Source organism: Heteronotia binoei, chromosome 21 (assembly GCF_032191835.1).
Source record: "Heteronotia binoei isolate CCM8104 ecotype False Entrance Well chromosome 21, APGP_CSIRO_Hbin_v1, whole genome shotgun sequence".
Taxonomy (NCBI): Eukaryota; Metazoa; Chordata; class Lepidosauria; order Squamata; family Gekkonidae; genus Heteronotia; species Heteronotia binoei.
In genome coordinates, this window is record NC_083243.1 from 166,897,976 (window position 1) to 166,921,999 (window position 24,024).

At 44.7% G+C, this 24,024-nt stretch overlaps 1 protein-coding gene across 1 annotated transcript in view; it reads right to left on the minus strand.

Annotated features, from left to right (window-relative positions):
• The window catches only part of DAGLA (diacylglycerol lipase alpha), a 121,475-nt gene that overhangs the window by 3,732 nt on the left and 93,719 nt on the right, over window positions 1-24,024 (minus strand). The window contains exons 12-18 of the mRNA XM_060262230.1: window positions 16,482-16,565; window positions 16,268-16,345; window positions 13,618-13,698; window positions 11,495-11,637; window positions 6,262-6,330; window positions 4,139-4,211; window positions 303-499 (exon numbers count right to left, since the gene is read on the minus strand). Of these exons, the coding sequence (XP_060118213.1) occupies window positions 303-499; window positions 4,139-4,211; window positions 6,262-6,330; window positions 11,495-11,637; window positions 13,618-13,698; window positions 16,268-16,345; window positions 16,482-16,565 (725 nt within the window). The remainder of the gene's footprint in view (window positions 1-302; window positions 500-4,138; window positions 4,212-6,261; window positions 6,331-11,494; window positions 11,638-13,617; window positions 13,699-16,267; window positions 16,346-16,481; window positions 16,566-24,024) is intronic.

The following is a 24,024-nucleotide window of genomic DNA, read 5'->3' on the forward strand; positions in this document are numbered from 1 at the left end:
AAGTATGTCTCTCACACAATATGGCAGAATTCTCTGTGTATTACTTCACACTCACATTAACCACACATTACCCTTCACTACAAATTAACCAACTTTGTATTATAGTGTGCAGAAGCAGAGAGCAGGAACGAGAAGGGTTCATCATCTGTTTAAGGTTCATAAAGTTATCTCCTCTGTCCTACAGTATTAACTAATACTATGTAGCAGATGCCAAGAAGCCAAGGGGAATTATGTAATACACCAGGTGCCTTAATGTTATGTTACTAAACGTCAAGCCTGGTTTTACTCCTGGTTTCACTTACCAGCACTGCTCTGCTGGATGATTGTGAACCACATGAATGATACGCCCAGGAGGATAGAGTGGAGTGCTGGCTGACAGGGCAATGGTTAAATCACTGGGATGGGTCCAGAGACGATGACTGGTCACTGAATTCACTTCAGGCTCTTCAGGAAGCTCAGACTTGGGTATGCATTTGGTTGCACCCACAATGATTCTCCACTGTTGAAGGGAAGAAAAAGGAAAGCAGCTTTTGCCCCCTCCACAAATAACAACATGGAGCAAAAACAGATGACACCAGAAAAAAAGAAGGAAACATTTCATTTCGTATTCTACTTGCTTCAGACAAAGGAGTTTACCCAGCTTTCATTGAAGGTTCTAAATAGATCAAAGAAAAACTGCATATAGCTTTATAGGAACAAAGCTCCTAGTCTTACTTGCCGCTAGTGATGTCTTGAGGTAGGTGATATATGAGCTAATCAATCAGTTTTCAATTATAGTTCAAAGTGGACAAAGGTTTAGCAATATGACATCATGAGGAAAGAAGGTCAGTTTCCTGCTGAGAGGTAATTAACATTTAACAGTGATTATCTGGAATGAGTGTATGCATGGATGAAGAATAAGGATCTCCAATACACACACAAACAGAGAGCCAGTTTGGTCCAGTGGTTAAGTGTGCAGACTCTTATCTGGGAGAACCGGGTTTGATTCCCCACTCCTCCACTTGCACCTGCTAGCATGGCCTTGGGTCAGCCATAGCTCTAGCAGAGGTTATCCTTGAAAGGGCAGCTGCTGTGAGAACCCTCTCCAGCCCCACCCACCTCACAGGGTGTCTGTTGTGGGGGAGGAAGGTAAAGGAGATTGTGAGCCGCTCTAAGACTCTTCGGAGTGGAGGGTGGGATATAAATCCAATATCTTCTTCTTCTTCTTATGTGGGATGGGAAAATTTCCAGAAAGTTTTATAATGCTATATTTTCCTGTGGAAAAAGTTCTGACTCCACACATGTAAGTACAGCAAGTTTGTCAAGGGTGTTTGTCAAGTTTGTTTGTCTGTCAAGGGTGTTGTGCTACAAACTGAACATGTTAGATGGGCTAAATGTGGGATATGAAGCATGTTCAAGCCCCAACGCTTATACATAGTTTTGCTAACATTATTGAAATTTTCCTAAAATTAATTAAATATTTAAAGTATTTCTTTAAATCAAATCCTCATTTTCCCAGAATACCCACATTACTGCATACAAGTATTTACTTACATTATTTATAGTTTATCTTCCTTGCAAAGATATTTCAGACAGGATAACTTAAAGATAGCAAGCTGAAAACTTAACTTTTGGCTTCCCAGACTTCACATTATCAAAAATGCTTGCACTTCGATCAAACAGAATACTAAAATCACTGTTTTAGCATATAATCTGCATCACAATAACACGTCATGATGCACATGATTAACTTTTTTTTTTCTTTTGCCTTGCTTATGCCAGATAATGCCCTACAAAAAGTGACTATCAGCCTTCTTTTTAAACTGCCCCCCTCAAGAGATGTGCTATTGCAAAAGCCTTCTAAATACTTCTTGGCACCTTAAAGTTAAAAATTATATCCTCCAACATCTAAGACTTAGTTAGACATAACTTTTCTACTAGGATAAACTTGTTGAGCAACTATTACAGTTCCTCAATCTTTCCTTGGAGTCCCTTTATTACAGTTCCTCAGTCTTTCCTTGGAGTCCCTTTATTCAGTTACCAGACAGGAAGACATAAGAAAGATTAAGAAACATCTATTTAAGTACAATTATAACAGTACAATCTGTAGAGCGCAACATGTTTATTCTACTCAATTTGTTGGTATTCTTCTACCTGGAGAGCTCCCCAATTACTGTGTATATTTTACTGTTCCTTGCTATAGAAGTGCTTTTATGCTAATGAGCCTTAATGCTCTGCCACCTAGAATACTGCAAGTGAGGTATCTTACGATACCATACTCTGATAGAGCATGTGACTGTGGTGCAGGTAGTGCAGGCACCATGATGTATCACGTGACCTTTGAATGCAATCCTTTTTCTGAGCCTAGAAATCTTTTAATTCTTCCTTTGCTCCAAAATATAGATCTTATGGAGACATTATGTCTTTTATTAAAAGATAATAGCAAACCTATCACTTTTTAACGCACCTGTGATAGATTTTCGCAGCCATTCAAACGGGGGTCTAGGTTTTTCTATATTTGAGTAATCTGCTTAAAATTAATAAATTAAGAAGCAGTATGAAATAGTAAGGAGTCATCTTGGCACCTTGGTGGTGTATTACTTAGTGCACAGGGAACAAATAAGGGAAAACTGGAAACGAATGAAAAATATATCCAGTCTTTTAATCCAAGAGTAGTCAAGAGGGAGGAGACAAAAGCAAAGGAGCAAACAAGGGAAGGCACATGACCTACTGTGCAAATATGCTTCAACTGATAATTTGAGGATAATTTGAGATTTCTATCTAATCTCATTTTATTACAATAGGAATTTAGCAGTATAGTCAAATCCTACTTTAATCAGAGACAATTTTTAACAAGTAAATCACAGGCTACAGTACTTGTCAGTTTTAGCTCAAGTAGTCACACACAGCAGATGCACATTAAATTCATAGAAGATTGCGCTGTGTAGCAAGAAATCAAAATGGATAAGACCTAAACTTTAGATGACTGAGAATATACTGTTTAGGCAATAGCTGAAATACAAAAAACATCATAGATCTGGAGCAGCTACAAATGGAACAAGACATCCTAAACAAAACAGAGACACTGCAAAGTGCAAAGGCTGACTGTGAATTCACCAATAACCTCAGAAGATGATGTCCAAGTGCCACTCTAATGTATGGCTTTGTCATGAGTAGCAGCAATATACCCTATGTGGATCACCACATAGAGGTGATAATGCACCAACTCCATGAGATAAGGAACTTACAGAGGCCTAGCTGAGAGAGGCAGGCATTGACAGTGGACAGAATTACTGTATTTAACCAAAAGGAAGAGTAGTGTTTTTCCCCCCTCAAGTGCAGTGTCAAGAAACTGGGGCCATCTTATATTCCTGCTGTGCACATTTTTTAGGGGGTTGTAGTAGTCCTTTCTGGCAAATACCGTATTCAGGGGCAAATACAAGGGACTATTTGCAAACTATGTGTGGGGCTATAAATTCAGTCTCCTTGAGTCACCTTATTAGTTTAATAATAATAAAACAGGTTTCCATAAGTCTGGCAACATTTAAAGATAGAAAAGTCTCCCAAAGAAATAGAGAACAATATTTCTACCTATTTCTAATGTAGAAATGATAAGGTAAAGGTAGTCCCCTGTGCAAGCACCAGTTGTTTTCAACTCTGGGGTGACGTTGCTTTCACAATGTTTTTACGGCAGACTTTTTATAGGGTGGTTTGCCATTGCCTTCCCCAGTCATTTACACTTTCCCCCCAGCAAGCTGGGTAGTCGTTTTATTGACGTCGGAAGGATGGAAGGCTGAGTCAACCTGGAGTCGGCTACTTGAATCAGCTTCTGCTAGGATCGAACTCAGGTCGTGAGCAGTAGAAATGATCGCCTAAGCTAAAGACAGAAAGATGTATAGAGACATGGGAGTCAGAAGAGAACTGATTGGGAAGATGTTTGCCATTCCCTTTGAAGCATGCATGACGGGTTGAAATGCTCCCTCTCACAAGGGGGATTTAACTGCAGTTCCTTGACTGGAGTTCTAAAATATTCCACAGCAGGTGCAGAATTCCTTCTGTCAGACTGCACAGAGACCTAGAAAAGCTAGCAGCATTTGATGTTATTTCAGGAATGTCCATGAGAGAAATAATTTCATTTCAACTATGCTTGAAGTCTTACCTTTGGTTTGTTACTCCTCTGCAGAACATCCAGAAGTTGCCGGCGGAATCCCTCCAGCTGTGAAAGGCCAATCCTGTGAGACAAATAACATCAGATGCAATGAGGACTAGTGCAACTATTGTGAGAATCATATAACCAGGGCTTTCTTTGAGCAGGAACACGCACGAACACAGTTCAGGCTGGCTTGGTTTCAGGGGTATGGCCTAATATGCAAATTAGTTCCTGCTGGGCTATTTCTACAACAAAAGCCCCGTGTGAAACAATGGTGATATCAGGGGGTGTGGCCTAATATGCAAATGTTCCTACTGGGCTTTTTCTACCAAAAAAGCCCTGCATATAATCAAGGAACTATAGCGAGGTCAGTTCAGAGAAGAACTACTCCATGGCACAAGGTAAGGAAAGTGTACACAAAAGAGAAAGGTAATACAGTAAAATATACTGCAGGCATTCCATGGCCAATCAGAAAGACATAAGCAGGTAGCGAAACATAAAAATCCACAAGCATACTCCCGGAGGCTGTTAACTCAAAATACAGAGAATTTATGACACAGAGGTGTGAAATAACAAAGGCTAGAGAAATAAGAAGACGATGAAGGTATTAGATTTATATTCCGCCCTCCACTCTGAAGAGTCTCAGAGCGGCTCACAATCTCCTTTACCTTCCTCCCCCACAACAGACATCCTGTGAGGTGGGTGGGGCTGGAGAGGGCTCCACAGCAGCTGCCCTTTCAAGGACAACCTCTGCCAGACCTATGGCTGACCCAAGGCCTTGCTAGCAGGTGCAAGTGGAGGAGTGGGGAATCAAACCCGGTTCTCCCAGATAAGAGTCCGCACACTTAACCACTACACCAAACTGGCTCTCCAAAGAAGGCTAAGTCTAACAGGATCATGTCACCAAAAAACGATTCAGAGACCTTAGATTTCACAAAGTATGAATGTCTAAAGGTACACTACTCAAATAATCAGAGATGCATAAGTGAAAGATGTTTTCTTTCATACAAGATAAAAAAGTAAACTTTCAATATTTTTCATGCACAAAACTTAAAAGAAAAAGTGAAGAAAAAAGGATATCTCTGTCTCCACAGGGAAATTAAGCATATAGATGCAACTGATTAGTCTGAAGTAATGGATCCCTGCTGTTCTATGACCTTGGACAAGTATGATACTACAATGTCCTGGTTTTTTTTTTTTTCTGGGCCAAAGAACAGTAATGACTTCCAAAGCATTTCAGCCCTCTTGCTAAGAGGATCTATTAATAGCATTTTGGCTTTGCTTGGGGTATACCTATTGACTACCATGATGGAAGTTGCCATTCCCAGGCTCTTTATTCTGCATTTTTGTTAGTGGTCAGCTCTGCCTACACACACCAAACTACCAACCAACCATTTGAGAATGATATGGGAATTACTTTTACTTCTACCAATTAAAAGTCCTACAAAGTGTTTCTCAACCACAGTATATCCACCTAGACGAATGAGATTGTAAAATAATGTGAGATATTAAAGGAAAATTTTACACAACTTTAAGATGATGTTAGATGAAACACACATAGGTAAGGGAGAAGACACCACATAGGTGTGAGGTGAGATGACACAATATCTACAGCTCAGCACACAGTACGCAAGTGTAAGATGACACAGCTCACATAATACAAAGACAGATGTGAGGTGGCAACACTCATAGCTCAAGATATAGTGCACACGTGGGAGATGACACAGCAGATATAGCCAGGAAACAGTTCACAGGTGTAAGATGGCTCAGAAGAGGTGACCTGGGAGAGAGTACAAAGGTGTAAATGGCAGCACAGAAAACTAAGGAAATGGCATAGATGCATCAGATGCCACAGTAAACATGACTGTGGAATCAAAATATTGACCTTTGCCAGTTATACAGGCAACTGTAATACAGGGGAGGGACATGTCAATACACAGGGGTATGATACATCAATGCATGTGTTCAGCTAAAGATGCAGGCAATTAGGAAGAGAGGGATAAGCAAGAAGCACATGAGGATTGGTAAATGGGAAACAGATGAAAACAAGGAGTTTTAAGATAAGAAACAGCCTTGGTACATGATAAGGGAACAGCTTGATGAACTTTGAAGCTACAGACTCCTTGACTTGCCTAGGTACCAGGTCCTTGCCCAGTACAACTGCAGTCACAAATTCTTTGGAGTACTCCATGGCATCTTCACTGGAGGAGAAACAGGGACAAAAAAGAAGCTGTTAAGAACTGATAGGCAGAAAGACACAATACGTGTGCAGTTAGTTTTCTGAATCAAAAATTGTACACTTTCTGAACATCTGATGAACAATGAAACAATGAACTCCTCTAATTCAGACATCACAACAAACACTGATTGTTCCAAGTTCACGTCTGAGAACTTCCAAGGCATGCTCATCTAATAACAAATGACAGCTTGTCAGTATACCTGAATAGGGGCAGTGTCTGTTTTATAAGGCCTTTACACATTACTAATCTAGAAATACAACTTTAAAACTATTTAAATATGGCAGGTTCAAATATGTATAGGATCACTCTTTATCTGCCATATATCCAAATCCAGAGACCGTACTGATGGAACGTAAAGAACATTCTATTCCTTTTAAAATGGCAAAATTACCAGATAATAAGGAAGATAGCAATGCCAGAATGCCCACCCCACAATGCCTACATAACCTGAATCACAAGAAACTACTTAAACATCTAACCAGTGTTCTGTACCCGAAAGGACAAACTCTCTGAACTGAACATTTCAACAAAAAATCAACCTACTTGGCAAAATTTCTACAAGAAAAGACAAGCCATCTACCACCCCCAACTGGAACTGCTGAAACAACGAAAGAATAAAAAAATTTCTAACTTGCAGACTGCTAAAAACAACTACAAGAACTCATCTAAGAATCCTGTCAACCTGTCACAACACAGACTCAACCCTTCAGAGGAGTCAGTTCTTTCACGTGGATTTTCATTCTGCCCCACCAAATCCACACAAATGATTCAGCTTTGTGGGGATCTAGAAACCTTTTTTTGTCGTCTTCTCCTAAAGGAATATTTCCAACATACACATGAACAGAACAAGGAAGAACATGCTACATCTTCACAACATATCATCACACACTCCACTGGAGAACACTTAACACCCCTCCAAACCAACAATGAACAGATTACCTGCCACACCATACTAACAAAACAACATTACAAGAAAAAAAACAAAACTCCACATCGACTCAGCCTGAGGGTCGCAATGCCACACTGGATCACTACATTGAGTGCTTTCGCCAGAGAGTTCAAACTGATGTGATCAACAAACAACACCGTGCACAGCAGAATCTCAATCATGCTGAAAGGAAGGCCATAGACAATCTCAGGAACAATATGGATATTACAATTAAAGAGGCAGACAAAAGAGGAGCTGTTGTCATCATGAACACATCAGACTACATCAAGGAGGCTCAAAGTCAACTCTCAAAGACTTCATTTTACAAACCAGACTCAGACCCCACACAGGAATATAAAAAAGAACTAAACAAGATTACAAAGAAATTACCACTGAGCATTCAGGAACAGATCCTGTCAGACACATCACAAGAACCTCGACCAGGTACTTTTTATCTTCTACCCAAAATACACAAACCAGGCAACCCGGGACGTCCCATAGTGTCAGGGATAGGCACTATCACTGAGGGGGTATCTGGATATATGGACTCTGTTCTAAGACCCTATGCCACCAGTGCCCCTAGTTATGTTTGTGACACTACAGATTTTCTGAGGGAAATACAATCTTTGAACAACCTTCCAAAGAATACTATCTTAGCCACCATGGATGTGGAATCTTTGTACACCAACATCCCACACCGAGATGGATTACAAGCTGTAAGTAATATAACCTCTGATAAAAACATAGCTGAGTTTGCCACCAAACTGTGGCATTTTGTTCTCACCCATAACTACTTCAGATTTGGCAATGAACTTTTCCTACAGATCAATGGTACAGCCATGGGTACCCGCATGGCCCCACAATATGCTAACATCTTTATGGCTGACTTGGAGCAGCGCTTCCTAGACTCCCACCCACTCCTACCTACCTTATACCTGTGTTACATTGATGACACCTTTATGGTCTGGACACATGGTAGAGAAGCCCTGGATGCATTCTACCAGGCTTTCAATGACTTTCACCCCACCATCAACCTGACAATGAACCCATCTATGCAAGAAATACACTTTCTGAATACCACTGTAAAAATAAACAATGGACGCATTGACACCACCTTATACCGGAAACCTACTGACCGACAAATATACCTGCATGCCTCCAGCTACCATCCCAAACATACCAAACGATCCATTGTATTCAGCCAGGCTCTATGCTACAGCCGCATTTGCTCCAATCCTGCTGACAGAGATTCTCACCTGAGGGATCTACAACAAACCTTTTTGGAACTTAAGTACCCACCTGATGAAGTCAGGACACAGATTAACAAAACCAGAATGATACCCAGAGAAAACCTGTTAGAAGACAGACCCAAAAGAGATAATAACAGAACACCACTTGTGGTCACCCACAACTCTCAACTTAAAACAGTTCAACGTATCATCAACAACTTACAACCTCTATTGGACAGTGACAACTCTCTTTCAAAAGTACTGGGGGGTAAACCTTTTCTTGCACACAGACAGCCACCTAATCTCAAACAACTCCTCACCCACAACAATACAGCATCTCATCTGAGCATGGACACCAGTATCAAAGCTTGCAGTAAACCCAAGTGCCAACTTTGCTGCCACATACACCCAGACAACACAATTACTGGGCCTAACAGCATTAACTACATGATCTCAGGCTCATTCACTTGTTCATCTTCCAACATTATATATGCCATTAAATGCCAATAATGCTCTTCAGTTCTTTACATAGGGCAAACAGGACAAACCCTACGCCAAAGGATAAATGGACACAAATCTGACATTAGGAATTACAGAACTAATCTGTGGGAGAACACTTTAACCTTCCAAAGCATTCAATGGGTGATCTCAAGGTAGCTGTTTTACTGCAAAGGAACTTCAAGAACAGAATGGAGAGAGAAATTGCTGAATTACAAATTATTATGAAACTTGGAACAAACACCTCTCCAGGACTGAACAGGGACATTGGTTTTTTATCTCATTACATATGCTAAACCCACTCTCAGTGAGTATAGCTATACATCCACAGTATTCCAATGTATTTCTCTTTTATAGTGTATCAGAATAATGTTTTATATTGACATACTCAAATAAGGGATATTGGCTATTTATCTCATTACGTATACTCAACCCATTTTCATTTTATGTATTCTTGTTTTCTAATGGCAGACTAGAATGATGTTTAATATGTATAGATTGATGTTGATAAGTTGATTGGGTAGACTACAAGTTGGATATACATGTCCTTTTGTGATTCACCTAGATTTGCAAAAACACCATTTGGCAGAGATTTTTATTATATTTTATGGCTATCCAGACCAAATGGCCTAGCCACACTGTTTTATGTGACCATGTGACCAGTTAGTTTGCTAGACTGCTTGTATTTCAGCTCACAATATCTGATCCCCTCGTCTGATGAAGTGTGCTTAAGAGAGCACACGAAAGCTTACGTTCTGAATAAAAATGGGTTGGTCTTAAAGGTGTACTTGATTCCTGCTTTGTTCTACTGCATCACAGAGTTCAGCTAAGCAACCTACGGTTCCTCATTCATCTCTTTCTAAAGCATGAAATAGAATGAAGTGACTGAAGACTACTCAATAATCTAACAAGACTGTAATATTTTGGAACTGGTAAAATGTATGATCCTGTAAGCTCCAAACAGTGCACATCATAAACACGGTACATGAAGGCACATTCTAATGTTTAGCAATAAAATGTGTCCTTAAGCTATCTACTACATATTTATTCTGCCCTTCTCCTGAAATGCTCAGGGCAGAATACTCTCCTCAATTTCAAATAAGGACCACATCCCCAAGATATATAAGGAAGAGGCCATCTAGAATTTAATTCCTTTCAGGATGAGCCCTATTGAATAATTTCCTTGAGACTCCCTGACCAAATATCCTGTAGTGACTCCCATCATTAACAATGAAATAAACTACTACATCCATTGAGACTAGATCTATTGAGACAGGGGCATGCATCTACAATTTTGGAAGGAGGTGCTTTCCTTTCTGGGCCAATAATTTCCTCTCTGTCATATAGTCAACATGTCCCCACCCCATAAGAGCAAAAGTCAGCATGTGAATATCTTGAGAACTTCAGCATCTAGGTTAACACTTGCAGTGTTAAGTTTGAAAATGTGTGGACAGGGACTGCTCAAATCTCAGAAGCCAAGAGGAGTCACGGTGACATTTTCAATGGACTGAGGGAGGACTTCAGTGCTAAGCCCAGCTCCCTAGCTTTTCTCATGCCCAAGAGAGGCAATACAAAACTATGCAAATGAACTGACTTTTTCAGATTTTGCTCAAGGAAGAGGTCTTTTATCGGCACAAGGAGTTTCTTTTTTTAAATGAAAAGAACAGTTATTTTTTACCTTAAAAACCCTGTATTACAGAATGTTCTGTGTGATTTAGTTTAAATTAAAATAATAGCCTAAACTAAATCCAGTGACGTGGGACTAGATACACTGTGGTGCTTTGCCATCTTTACAATATTATATGACAGAAAACGGGATAGAAATTAACTAATACTTTTTAAACTATATGTTTTGCAGATTGCATAGGGAGATGCTAGATTATTAAACATTTAGAAGATTGACAGGATAGAAAACCACAATAGCAGCTTAACTGCAATTAGCTTCCCTTCACAAACCAGGATTCTAGACCAGGATTTAATCCAGGCTTAGAATTCTGATTTGTGAAAGGGAAACTAATTCCAATGAAATTGCACACCTGAGTTTGCATGCCATAGTTAAACAGAAAAAAGTTGTAAACAGATATAATGTAAAACCAATGTAACAGATATAATGTAAAAACCAAAAACAAGAGCAAAATCAATATAATATTTTTGGCGGGGTATGAGCTGAAATGACAGGATTTTAGTTAGGATTCTTTTGTCAGGCTCAGAAAAAAAAAAAGAGGCACTCATGACATTCTGGCTTCATGTCATTTTTGTAAACTGATAGGACATCTAAACGAAGTCATAGTTGGACCCAATTGAAATCCCTGCCTTGAAATGTTTGCAGTCATGTATTTCTAATTGCTTATCTGAGGAATATTATGTGCAATACTGCTTGTGCCTCTAGTTATGGTGCAACAGAAATTAATATGTCACCATTAATGACTGCAGCTCACCAGTCTTTTTATTCACAAATATAAACACCTACCTTAAGAGCCCACCAGGGGGAGAGTAGGCATAGCATTTTAAAGATGGATACTGTGGACGCAGCAAGAAGGACAGAATGGCAGCTGTGCCCGCTCCCAGAGAATGACCTACCACAATGAGGCCATAGTGTTTTGTTCCTCTGCCCTGAAAAACAAAATCTAATTACAATATCTGAAGGATTTGGAAATCCTTCTCATACTGGCACTCTCATACTCTGTCCAGACATACAAATTCCTTCTCACTTTGAATATACACCTGGCTATGCCTAAGATCATTATCTAACAACTGCTGCCAGTAGAGACCACATCTTTCAAAGCACAGTTTCCTGACGCCCTGTTTTTATCCTTCAAAGAATCTCCTGGTATTTCCAAAATTTGTTTTTAGAAATTTGCACTCCACAGAATACCTCAAATGAGGGTAGGCAGAAAGAAAGCTCTACTTAAAACAATGGGGTAAAACCCTGAGGTGTGAGCTCTTCACAGTAACTGTTAAGCAGTAGAACTTCATAATGTGCATACTGAGAAGTATCTTACATACAGAAAAAAATTTCTTTCAACAAAATTACATTAACTCTCTCCCCTCCATCTCTCTAAACCAAACTGGTGCAAGAGAAAGTCAAAAGATTACAGAACATCATGGAATTATGCTAATTTCCTCATATATGTCATTTGACCGTGGCAATCACGGACTGTTTTCTTTTTCTGAGTACTGTTAAGTTCTTATAAAGAACTTGCAGTCTGTCTAGACAATATACACATAGACCACTATCACCAAATAAAAAAGTCAAGGTACTGCATGCACACTGATATAATGGAAAGGTTAATTTGCTCTGTTTGAGTGAGATTTGTGACAAGGCTCAAGCAAACCATCTAAATAGAACTGAATTTTAGCTTTGTTTTCAGCAATTTGGAACAAGAACTTTTTCCACCATCCTCTTCATTTAGAAGTTTCAGAACAAGGGGTTATTCATCTAATGGCCAAGAGCAGCAACAATTCTTGGAGGTTTTGTGGGATCTAGTCATTCAGACAACATTTGTTAACAGGAAATCATGGGGATGGATCCTAGCTTCCACAGGTGGAGTAGAGTACAACTCAGAAGGGATTATAACCATCTTAACCATCTTTCCCAAAGACCTAATAACAGGCTGTGGCTATGGTGGGGCCTGGCCCCATTTAACATCAGACAGGCTAGAAATTTTATTATTAATATTGTGGAGCGCTCAGAGGGGTCCGTCCCAGTGCCCATCCACCTGTGCTTGCCGCGAAGCGCAGTGCGCAGCCCAGCTCCAGGGCCCGTTACAGTCTGCAGTGCTTGGCCAGAACACCTAACCCTTCCTGCTGGTGGCAGTTGGAGCCTTCATAGGGCCAGGGTGCCACTTGGCAGGTGTAGTGGTGCAAGGTGAGGAGGGAGGGATGAAGCCAAGGAGGGAGTGAGCAAGCAAGAAAGGCTGAGGGGTGCCTCTCCTGCTCTGGCCCTGCCGCCTGCTCCTCTGCACCAGCTCGGGCAGTGCTGGCAGCTGAGCTGGACAGAAGGCAGGGTTGCTGGCTGCCAAGAGACAGACAGGCAGTACCATGCAGCCAATGGGGTGCTTGGCAGCTGGATCCCACCCTTCATCAGAGCAGCACCTGCAAAGCCCATACTTTGGCCCAGTGTGCAGTGGGTGGCAGAAAAACAAAGCAAGCATTATTGTTAATTTTGTGACACGTCCTACCACGTCCCCCAAGGCTCCACCACTATGTTGAATGAGTGGGAGAAAATGCAGTTGGAAGCAATGTTCCCTCTAAGCTGAGCTGGTGTGAGCTAGCTCACAATTTTTAGCCTCCAGCTCACACATTTTTGTCTCAGCTCAGGAAAAATGGCCCTAGGGCAACCTAATTTATGCAGTAGCTCACAACTTTAATGCCAGTAGCTCACAAAGTAGAATTTTTGCTCACAAGACCCCACAGCTTAGAGGGAACATTGGTTGGAAGGGGTTGGCAGAAATTGTCATGCCAAGATAGAAGGGAAAGGAAGCTAAGATCCTATTTGCAATCTGTGATCTGCTTGTGGGATTCTGGATCAAACACATGGATGGAAGTGTGAACCCTACTTCAGGAACATATTACACAAAAACAAAGACTCACCAAATCACGCCCAAATGCCTGAGAGAGCACCATCTCCTGCTCCAGTTTCTTTTTGATGTACTCAGCAGACAACACCATCCCCTGAAAAGGAAGCAGCAAGTGGAAAGAAAAACAAAAGTTTTATCAGAGCAGTATAGTCTGCTCCAACATTTTGAAGCATGTATATCGACTCAAGGGATCAAGACTTTCTAAACTTTTCGTTTTTCTTTAAAGATATACACCCTGGTCTCAACAAAAATTACATGGGAATTAATTCATTTTATTTCCATGGGGTTTAATGTTAAGCAATGTAACTGGAACTGGGCAGTTAGTAATACTAGGAGCTGTCTACCAGTATGGCGCAGTGTGGTAAAAACTAGAAAAAATGTCAGTATTCTGAAATACAAATTAACTAGCCTAAATGGAACGCTGCAATACGGATGGCTACAACTGTTCAGCAATTACATACAATTCTGCTATAACCCCTAAAAACAATTAAATGGTGAGAAAAGGACTACCTTACATAGTATAGCAGAAACAGCTATCATGAAATATAGTTACCAAATGGAATCAATTATGATGGCATAGGAATATACTTGCCAACTGCAAATTTGAAAGAAGGACGCAAAATCTTACTGAAGATTTTTATCAGTATATGTAACAACTGTGTATTTACAAAATTAATTAACGATAATTCTTTCAAACAAATTATTGAATGTAAAGCAGAAAACTATTGTGCTTTCAAGATGCTGAAACTGTGAAAATGCTTGCAATAGGGATGGGAATGAACCTAAAAATTCTAGTTTGGGCAGTTCCAAAACTGAACCCGAACAGGGCAAAAAATTCCCTAACTGAACTGGCCAGCTTGGGTCCCTCTTTTATTGGTGCACCTGCCTTGCTGTTAAATTTAAATGACTGGCAGCCATTACAGTGTTTTGCTGCGAAACCCACTGCTGAAATGGGTGCGCTCATCTGCAATTAGGCTGAAATAGCTGGCAGCCCATTTCCATTTCACTCCCCTCCACTTCCAAGCAGGGGGAAACGAAACCCACCAATAAAATGGCAGCCATTTCAGTCTAACAGCAGAGCAGGTGCACTTTCCATGAACATTGGTTTGGGGGCTCTGAACCTGGCCAAGCGTGTGCTGAATTTTGGCTTGTGAACTGGTTTGTGCATGACCAATTCATGCATGACTTTGGCTTATGAACCCTAACATGCATGACTTTAATGCAACTGGCATCATTAAAATGTGCAAGCTTCAGAAATACAATGCCAGTCACAGTATCCAAATTCTTTATACTTAAGTTTACTCCCATAAAGGTATTTGTTTTTAACATAGGGAAGACCCTGCTTAGGTCCAAAAGTCATTTCTCTACACACAAATGTGACGTCTGCAATCTGTCAGAGTAGCATCTTCATTTTATAGGATTTCACAGTCATGAGATTAGACTGATAGGTATGCATTGATATAGCAACAGCTGCATCAAATATAACAACAGTTGTTTCAGCTACAGGTGCTTTATAAAAGCTTGCTTATATTTATGTAGGGTTATGTGACTCCTCTGGTTTTATAGTGCCTTGAGTGCCTTTTGGCAGGCAAATAATTCAGCCCTAACTTCTATGTTGTTGTTGCAGAACAAATTATATAATTTTATCATAATGTCAGATATCTATCTGTCTGTCTGCCTGTCTCTCTGTCCGTCTGTAACAATGTCCTCCTTAAAATAATTTTATGTATATGTCAATAGTTTGTATTACCATAATAAAAACATGACACCTCTAAAGAGAAATGTTCTGAACACATATGAAGATCCAAGAATTAATAAATCTATCCCATTTTTCTAAGAAAAATTCTCACTCTTCCCTAAGTGTAACTATATGCAGTAGAGAGTGTTCTACATGCCATAAACCAATCTTCCCCAATGTCTCTGCTGACTTCCATCTCCTGGCTATTCCAATTCTAGCCTTTACAAAAAAGCTTAACACCAAACCCCTGTCTTTATGTTGATATTCTCCTTTCTCTGTGACTCAAAACAATTATTAATGGCTTAACAGTAATTATAGTAATTTTAAATAGTAAATAATTTCTTGTCATCTCCATTATTTTTACTGCTTTCTAGAAGGAGTTAAAAACTCTGGATTCCCTCTTCCATATATGTTCACTGTGTATTAAAAACATATTTTTTTCTTCCCATACATTTTATACTTACCGTTATGTACAAGATTTCTCTTTCTTAATTTCACCAGGAGTTATACACATCTATAAATAAATCTGTGGCATTTTAGCCAACTCCCATTGCTGGATTAGCACAAGATTCAGTGGATGTGGCTGCAAGAACATAAATGGCCATGTTGTTTGGCACTGCAGACACTGCATTCCATCAGGAACACTGGCTTTTGCCACCTCCATTTCAATTTAAATTGCCACTGGACAATCAAAGGAATTATATTCCACATACCAAAACCTTATCAGGCTACTTTTACTCCGAGCAAGCGATATAATAACACATTTTCTCTCTCTCCTTCTGACAGCCTGAACAACTTCTAAACCTTTTCAGTAACAAATTGCAATTATGTAGCACCTGCCATGCAATGATAAAAGACTGCTTTAAATCCAATGCCTTTCGAGGAAACTGAGAAGAAGAGGGTTAAAGCCAGGGGCTCTGAATACCTTGTGCCCAAGCCAAGTTCCGTGGTGACCTTCCACTGGGAGGCGCTCCGCATCTCCAGTCAGATCAGTCAGGGCATCCTGTGTGGGGAAGGCCCAAATAGAACACAAGGTGAATCTCTTACAGATGCTTATGATTTGTTTGTACAATTGGAATTTCCTAGGAACAGAGAACAAAATGGTGCATTCTGAAGCATAAACAGAATACAGATGTTACCTTCGGAGACAAAGTTCCTCGGATACTGATGACGACTTTCTTCTTCTCATGATCCACAGCCACATAGAAAGGAGTTTCATAAACCTGAAGGAAATACAACAACATGTAAAACAACCGCTTGACTTCTGAAGTCTCACAGAAGAGCAATTCTTTTGAGCTAACTTTACACCTGTACCATATCATGATCATCATCAATATATCTAATTCTCAACATTGCCAAATCTGTGGATACTTCAATCCAGAGACTGGAGCCATGATCAGACACAGATCTTTCTACAAGCCTGAGAAAGATCTACAAACCTTAGGGGTGCCTGAGGCTTGCTGAAAGATCTGAAATCTTTTTTTTTTAAACCACTACGGAGTTAACACTCCCAACAATAGAAACAATGCCTGCAGTTAGGCAACTATAACAGTATAAACAGCTGAAGCTTTGGTTTCTGTGAACAGGAGGAGGGGGACAGGACTCTTCTCTACACTGTTTTGACTTTTAAGGTTTATGGAGGCCAGGTGACTTGCTACCACCCAGCTTACATGGCTCACTCAGGCCAGGCTGATTGCTACTCAGAAGCCATTCTGAGGTAGGAGGTAGGTCATATACCTATGACTGGATCAGTCATATAGGCTCAGCCAAATCTACCTTGCAGTGTTGTTTTGAGGATAAAATGGAACAGAGGAGAATGATGTTAGTTTCTTTAGGTCCTTACTGTAGAGTATAGACCAGGGGTGGGGAACGTCAGGCCAGAGGCCTGTTTATGGCCCTCGAGATCACTTAGTCTGGCCCTTGGGGATTGCTGGGCCGAGCTGAGCCACGTGGTTGCCTCCCTGGGGCCAGCTGGCCAGCGAGGATCATGGGGCCCAGTTGCACTGTGCAACAGCCTCCATAGGACCCAGCTGGCTGGCAGGGATCACGGGGCTCAGCCACACTGCGGCTTCCCTAGGGCCTGGCCGGCCGGTCAGGATCACTGCAGGGCCTGGAAAAGTCACTGTCACAGTTCAGGTAAGTTTCCCCCTCATTTCTTTATTTCCCTCTCTTTCTACTATTCCCCCCTTTTCTTTGTGCCCTTTAATTCCCCCTTCCCCCTGCAGTTTCCATATGAAGGGAGGGAAGGAGGGGTGGCAGGGGTGGGGGGTGATAGCCAGCTACCACCACCTGTTCAATTTGCACATGATTATCCCAGATGGTGTGGCCTAATATGCTAATGAGTGCGTGACCTAATATGTTAATATTAGGGGATGTGGTCTAATATGCCTGGACTTAGGCATTTGCCTAGGGAGGTGGGCTGGGGTGTGTGTACTGAATTAGGTTCTCCCCACATGACTTCAAACAGAAAAACAATTATTTGCATTAATTTTGCCGGCCTGAATTGTTCTCCCTCGGCAGAGCACTGTTTTTTAAGTTGATAATTTTGTATGGCCCGCAAATTATGTTATAAATATCCAAATGACCCTTGGCAGAAAAAAGGTTTCCCACCCCCGGAATAGACAAAGTAAATAAATAATAAATATGGCTGAAGATGGAGGCAGATAAAAGGTTGTTTGGTGGGTGGATGGGAAGGAGAAAAGGAAGCAGGGAAAAGTGAGGATATGAGGTCTATGTGGAGGAGAGGGAAGAGGAAATAGTGTGAGAGTGGAATATGGGGAAAATGAGAGGGGCCCCACAAGTCTTTACATGTTTCCCACCTCACAACTGGTTGCAGACCAGCAGTTGGGACTGTGTAAGCAGGTTCAGCCCAGAAGCTAGAAAAACAGGTTGCTTACCTGTAACTGATAATCTTTGAGTGGTCATCTGTGAAATCACACACACGGGTTTTCTGCCTGAAACGAACCTGACCTCGGAGAATTCAAAGCTAGCCTGGGCGTTTATTTTGGCATGCATTCCCACTCGGTCTGGGGAGCAGGCATCCATTGCGCATGCCTAGAGCGAGGGGGAAGGTGCTCCACCTACCCAGTTTCTTCTAGCCGCTGTATAAAGAAAGATTAATAAAGTACAGCATAAACCAGAAGCGGGAAAGGCTGGGCGGGCGTGTGTGACTGCACAGATGACCACTCGACGATCATCAGTTATGGGTAAGCAACCTGTTTATCTTCATCGTGGTCTCTGTGCAGTCCCACACATGGGTGACTGGTAAGCTGACGTGCACGGAGACGGGTGCTGGTTCTGTAATAGAAGAATACATGTTAAACATGCATATAAGAAAGAAAAGTATTGTACTTATAGGGCAGAAGACTGGAGGCATCAGTCAAAAATGGAACGAAGTACGGCCTACCCAAAGGATATGTCACGCCAAGCACTAATGTCTAAGGCGTAGCGCGTGGCAAATGTAGATGGAGAAGACCAGACCGCAGCGGCACAGATGTCCTCCATTGGTACGCCTCTACAGAAGGCTGATGATGTTGAGACGGCTTGAGTGGAGTGAGCTCGTGATCGTTCAGGTATGGACTGTTTAGCTAATTGGTAGCATAAAGTAATGGCAGCCACAATCCATTTTGAAAAACTCTGTGTTGAGATTTTTTGTCACTGCTTATGAGTTCCGTATGCCACAAAAAGTCTAGGGTCATTACGGAAGGGACGTGTCCTTTCAATGTAGAAAGCAAGGGCTCTACGTACGTCAAGATTGTGCAGGGCCTGTTGACCGTCGTCAATAGGTTTTTGAAAAAAGGAAGGCAGAGTGGTTGACTTCCCCAGGTGATATGGCAAGATGACATTTGGCAGAAAAGCAGGGTCAGGGCGTAAGATTACTCTGTCATGGTGGAAGATAGTGTATGGAGGATCTGTCCAAAAAGCACAAATGTCACTGACTCTTTTCCCAGCTGTGAGTGCCACCAACAATGCCGTCTTCTATGACAAGAGATGCAGTGGAATGGATGCCATTGGTTCAAAGGGAGGTTTCATTAACTGGCTCAGCACCAGAGACAAGCTCCATGTGGGATGTAGTTGACGAACTGGAGGTTGAAGATGTAAAATGCCCCAAACTCCCCTTTTGTTGCAGAGTGGGAGAAGACAGAACGTCCTTTAATGTGTGGATGGAAGGCTGAGATGGCGGCCAAATGAACTTTTAGAGAAGAATAGGTTAGACCTGAGTTAGAAAGAGATAAAGTGTAAGTCAGAATCTGAACTATAGATGATGATTCAGGGAGAAAGTTGTGCAGGGCAGAATATGCTGAGAAACGTTTCCACTTTGGAGAGTAGGATCTTCTAGTGGAAGGTTTTCAGGCATTAAGCAGAACATTTCTGACCTCTGAAGGGAAATTCAGAAACTGATTCTCCAGGCAGTCAGTCGCAGAAGTCCCAGGTTGTGATGTAGGACTTTGATGTCCTTGTTATGTACCAGTCTGAGAGACGCGTGTAGGGCAACATAGTTTATTGCATGGTACAAACATGAGGTAAGAGAGAGAACACGCGGGCCGGGTCCCGCATATATACAGGTCCGGAACTATTCACCCTGCTGGCCAGTCCAATGCTGGCCAGCCATATTTCCCGCCACTCGCTGTGATTGGCGGATGACCAGCGCTCTTCGCGGAGGCGTCGGGTTGTCATCTTTGCCTCCGCGGCTTTAGCGGACTAACGCTTTATCGATGGTGCGTTATAACGAAATGGTTGCGCTGTCAGGAATGATGGCGTTCTACGAACGCCATACACTACACCCCTCCCCCCTTAGTTAGTAACATAGTCCTGTAGGTAGGTGGGAGGCCGGCGCTCTCGAGTCGAACGTCGTGGGGTGGCTTGCGGAGTCGTGATGACTTCGGGCCCCGGCGTCTCCTCGGGAGCCTGAGCATCCGAGGGTTGCGGGGCGAGTTCGGGGGCTTGGTTGGCCCCTGTAGGAGGTAGCAGCGTCATGGATGGCGGCGGGGTTGTGGTAGGCTCCTCGGGTTGGGCTGCCCCTGTTGTTTCTGTGGGTGCTTCGGGTAGGGTTCTGCGGCGCATCTGGTCGATGTGCCGGCGTAGGATCAGGCCCCCCTCAGTGGATACTTCATAGTGACGGGAGCCCACGACTCGTAGCACCCGCCCAGCCACCCATTCGGGTCCCGCGGCGTAGTTGCGGGCGAACACTGGATCCCCGGCAAAGAACCCCCTGGCTGCCTCGCGGACCTCGGGGGACCCTCTTGTGTCAGCTGCACGGTCGGGGTGCAGCCTGTCAAGCCTTGTGGTGAGCTTGCGCCCCATGAGGAGCTCAGCTGGACTGACCCCTGTGGCTGGGTTTGGGATGACCCTGTTGTCAAAAAGGAATGCGGCCAGCCTGTGATCCCAGTCACCCTGCACGATCCTGCCCAGGGCCTCTTTGGTGGTGCGGACCATCCGCTCGGCCTGGCCGTTGGTGGCGGGGTGAAAGGGGGCCGACCTGATGTGCCTTATGAGGTACCTCTGAAGGAAAGCCTGGAACTCTCCCGAGGTGAAGGCGGCCCCGTTGTCCGAGACCAGGGTGTCTGGGATGCCGTGGGTGCATAGGACCCGGCGCAGGGCTCGGATGGCGGCTGCTGAGGAGGTGGATGCTACAGGGAGGACCTCCAACCATTTTGTGTATGCATCCACGATTATAAGGAATATCTGCCCCTGGAACGGCCCCGCGAAGTCTATGTGGAGCCTGGACCAGGGTTTCCTAGTGGTTTCCCACCTTGTGGCCGGGGCGCTGGGTGGGTCCGGCCGCGATTCCTGGCACGCACTGCATCTCCGGACCCAGTCCTCTATTTCTCCGTCCATTCCCGGCCACCACACATAGCTCCTGGCTAGGGCCTTCATCCTCACCATGCCCGGGTGCGTTTCATGTAGTGATGCAAGGACCCTTTTCTGAAGGGGAGGGGGAACCACCACCCGGCTCCCCCATAGCAGGCACCCCTTGTGGGCCGCGAGTTCCTCCCGCCTCATTTTGTACGGTTTGAACTCTCCCCCCAGGTCCCTCTCTGGCCACCCCCTCACCACCCAGTCGAGCACCCTCGCTAGGGTTTTGTCTTTCCCTGTGGCCTTTGCCACTTCGGCAGCGTGTATGGGCTGGTCAGGGAGTGCCTCTATTGACATCACCTGGTGGGCTGGTGCTGGGTCGGGCCCCGTGTCTGGCAGCGGTAAACGACTGAGTGCATCGGCGTGGCCCATTGCCTTGCCCGCCCTGTGTACCAGTGTGTAGGTGTATGAATTTAAAAATTGGTTCCATCTCAGCACCCTCTGAGACAGGATTTGGGGGGTTTGCCGGTCGGGGGCTAGCAGACCCAAGAGAGGCTTGTGGTCGGTCGCTATCGTGAACTTGCGACCGTATAAATAATCGTTAAATTTGTGAACCCCCGCTACGATCGCCAGGGCTTCCTTATCTATTTGAGCGTAATTACGCTCCGCTGACGTTAAGGTGCGGGAATAGTAGGCGACCGGTACCTCCCGGCCGTCCGATAGTTGGTGCCCCAGAACAGCGCCCACCCCGTACGGCGATGCATCGCATGCCAGAATGACTGGAAGGCGCTCATCAAAGTGGTGAAGCACCGCGTTAGAGACCAGGACGTCCTTCACTGCCTGGAACGCAGCGGCTTGCTTCTTCCCCCACACCCAAGGAGCTTTTTTGTCCAGTAACCGGTGTAGGGGTTCCGCGATGGCCGCTTTGTGGGGTATGAATGTGTGATAAAAGTTGAGCACCCCCAGGAAGCTCTGTAGCTCCGCTTTACTCGTGGGGGCTGGGGCTTGTACGATGGCCCTGGTTTTCTCCTCGGTCGGGTGGATTCCCTCTGCGTCCACGGCGAATCCTAGGAACTCCACCCGCGGTACCCCCAGCAAACACTTCTCCCTCTTCACCTTGAGTCCAGCGGTTTGGAAACGACGGAGCACCTCCCTGAGACGGTTGCTGAACTCCTCAGGGTTCGGGGCGGCGATTAAAACGTCGTCGAAAAAGGGCTGGACTCCTGGGATTCCTTTGAGGAGAGCGTCCATTATACTTTGGAAGATCCCCAGAGCTACTCTGACCCCAAACTGTAGCCGGTTCACCTTGAACGCCCCCCTATGGGTCACAATCGTCTGTGCCTCGGCCGTTTTGGCGTCCACCGGAAGCTGCTGGTAGGCTTGTGCCAAGTCCAGCTTCCCGAAAATTTTGGACCCCGCAAGGGCGGCCAGGACGTGGCTGACAACCGGCACCGGGTAGGGGTTGTCCTGGAGCGCCTTGTTGATTGTGCACTTGTAGTCGGCACAAATCCTCACGTCCCCATTCGGTTTGACCGGAGTCACTATGGGGGTTTCCCACATGGCGTAATCGACCGGCTCTAGGACCCCTTGTGCTACTAGGCGGTCCAGCTCAGCCTCGATTTTAGGTTTTAGGGCGAAGGGGACTCTCCTTGCCTTAAGCCGGGTTGGTCTGACCGTGGGGTCGAGCGGCAGGGAGATGGCCGGGCCCTTGTAGCTGCCCAACGACCCGTCAAAAACCTCTGGGAATTCTCGGCACACCTCCCCGAACCCCCCGGCCATGGTCGTTTGTGACACCTCAACTCTGATTCCTAAGGGGCCGAACCACGTGAGGCCCAACAGGGTCGCCAGTGGTCGCTTGACTACCAGGATATCTAGCGGGCCTCTGAAAGACCCTCGCTCCACGCGCACCCTCGCCCACCCCGCGATCTGGACCGGGTTTTTCTGGAAGTCCCGCAGTACAAAGTCGGCCAGCCGCAGCAGTCTCTTGTAGCCGGGGTGTAACCGCCTCAGGGTCTCCTCCGCAATTATGGAGATGGAGGAGCCCGAGTCCACCTCCATGAGGCAGGGGGCCCCCTCTATGCGGACCGACACTTTAATCTTGTTGGGGGTGGCTAGGGGCAGGTTCAGTACCTGTAGCGTGGTGGAGGCCGTGGAGTGGAACTCAGCGGCCTCGTGGTGCGTGGTTGGCCGCGGGCGGTGGGGCTTGGCTCGGCAAGCCCGCGCTATGTGACCGGTCTTCCCGCAGCTCCTGCAGTCCCAGGTCCTGTACTTGCAGTCCCGCCGGTCGTGGGGGTCGCCGCAACTGGCGCAGTTCGCTCCTTCGTTGTTGCGTTGGTTCGATCTTTCGTTCGCCCGGGGCCGCTGTGGGGCTCGGGAGGCTGGTCTTGCAGAGCGGTGCATCTGGAGCGCTTCTCCTTCGTCCGGGTGATGGGGGTCCAGCTCCTCGTGGTGGACGGCTTCCGACTTGGCCCTGGAGAACGTCCGGGAGGCGCGCTCGAAGGCCACGGCCTCGCTGAAGGCGCCCTGAAGCGTGAGCTCTTCCTTTGCGAAGAGCTTTTGCTGGAGCCTCTCGTCGCGGAGGCCCCAAGCGAACCGGTCGGCCAAGGTCTCTTCCAAATTCAGGAAGTTGCAGCTTCCGGCGATCTGGCGCAGGGCGGCCAGGTAGTCTGCAGCGGATTCTCCCTGGGTCTGGTCCCTCTTGTGGAAGAGGAACCGTCGGGCCACCCGCGACGGCTGCGGCAGGAAATGGCCCGTGAGGAGGCGGACGACCTCCGTGTACGTTTTCTCCGTGAGGCGGGCGGGCGCCGAGAGACCCTTTGCGATCTCAAAGGTGGCGGCCCCGCAGACGCTCAGGAGCACGTCCCGCTTCATGCTGTCCTCGGTTAC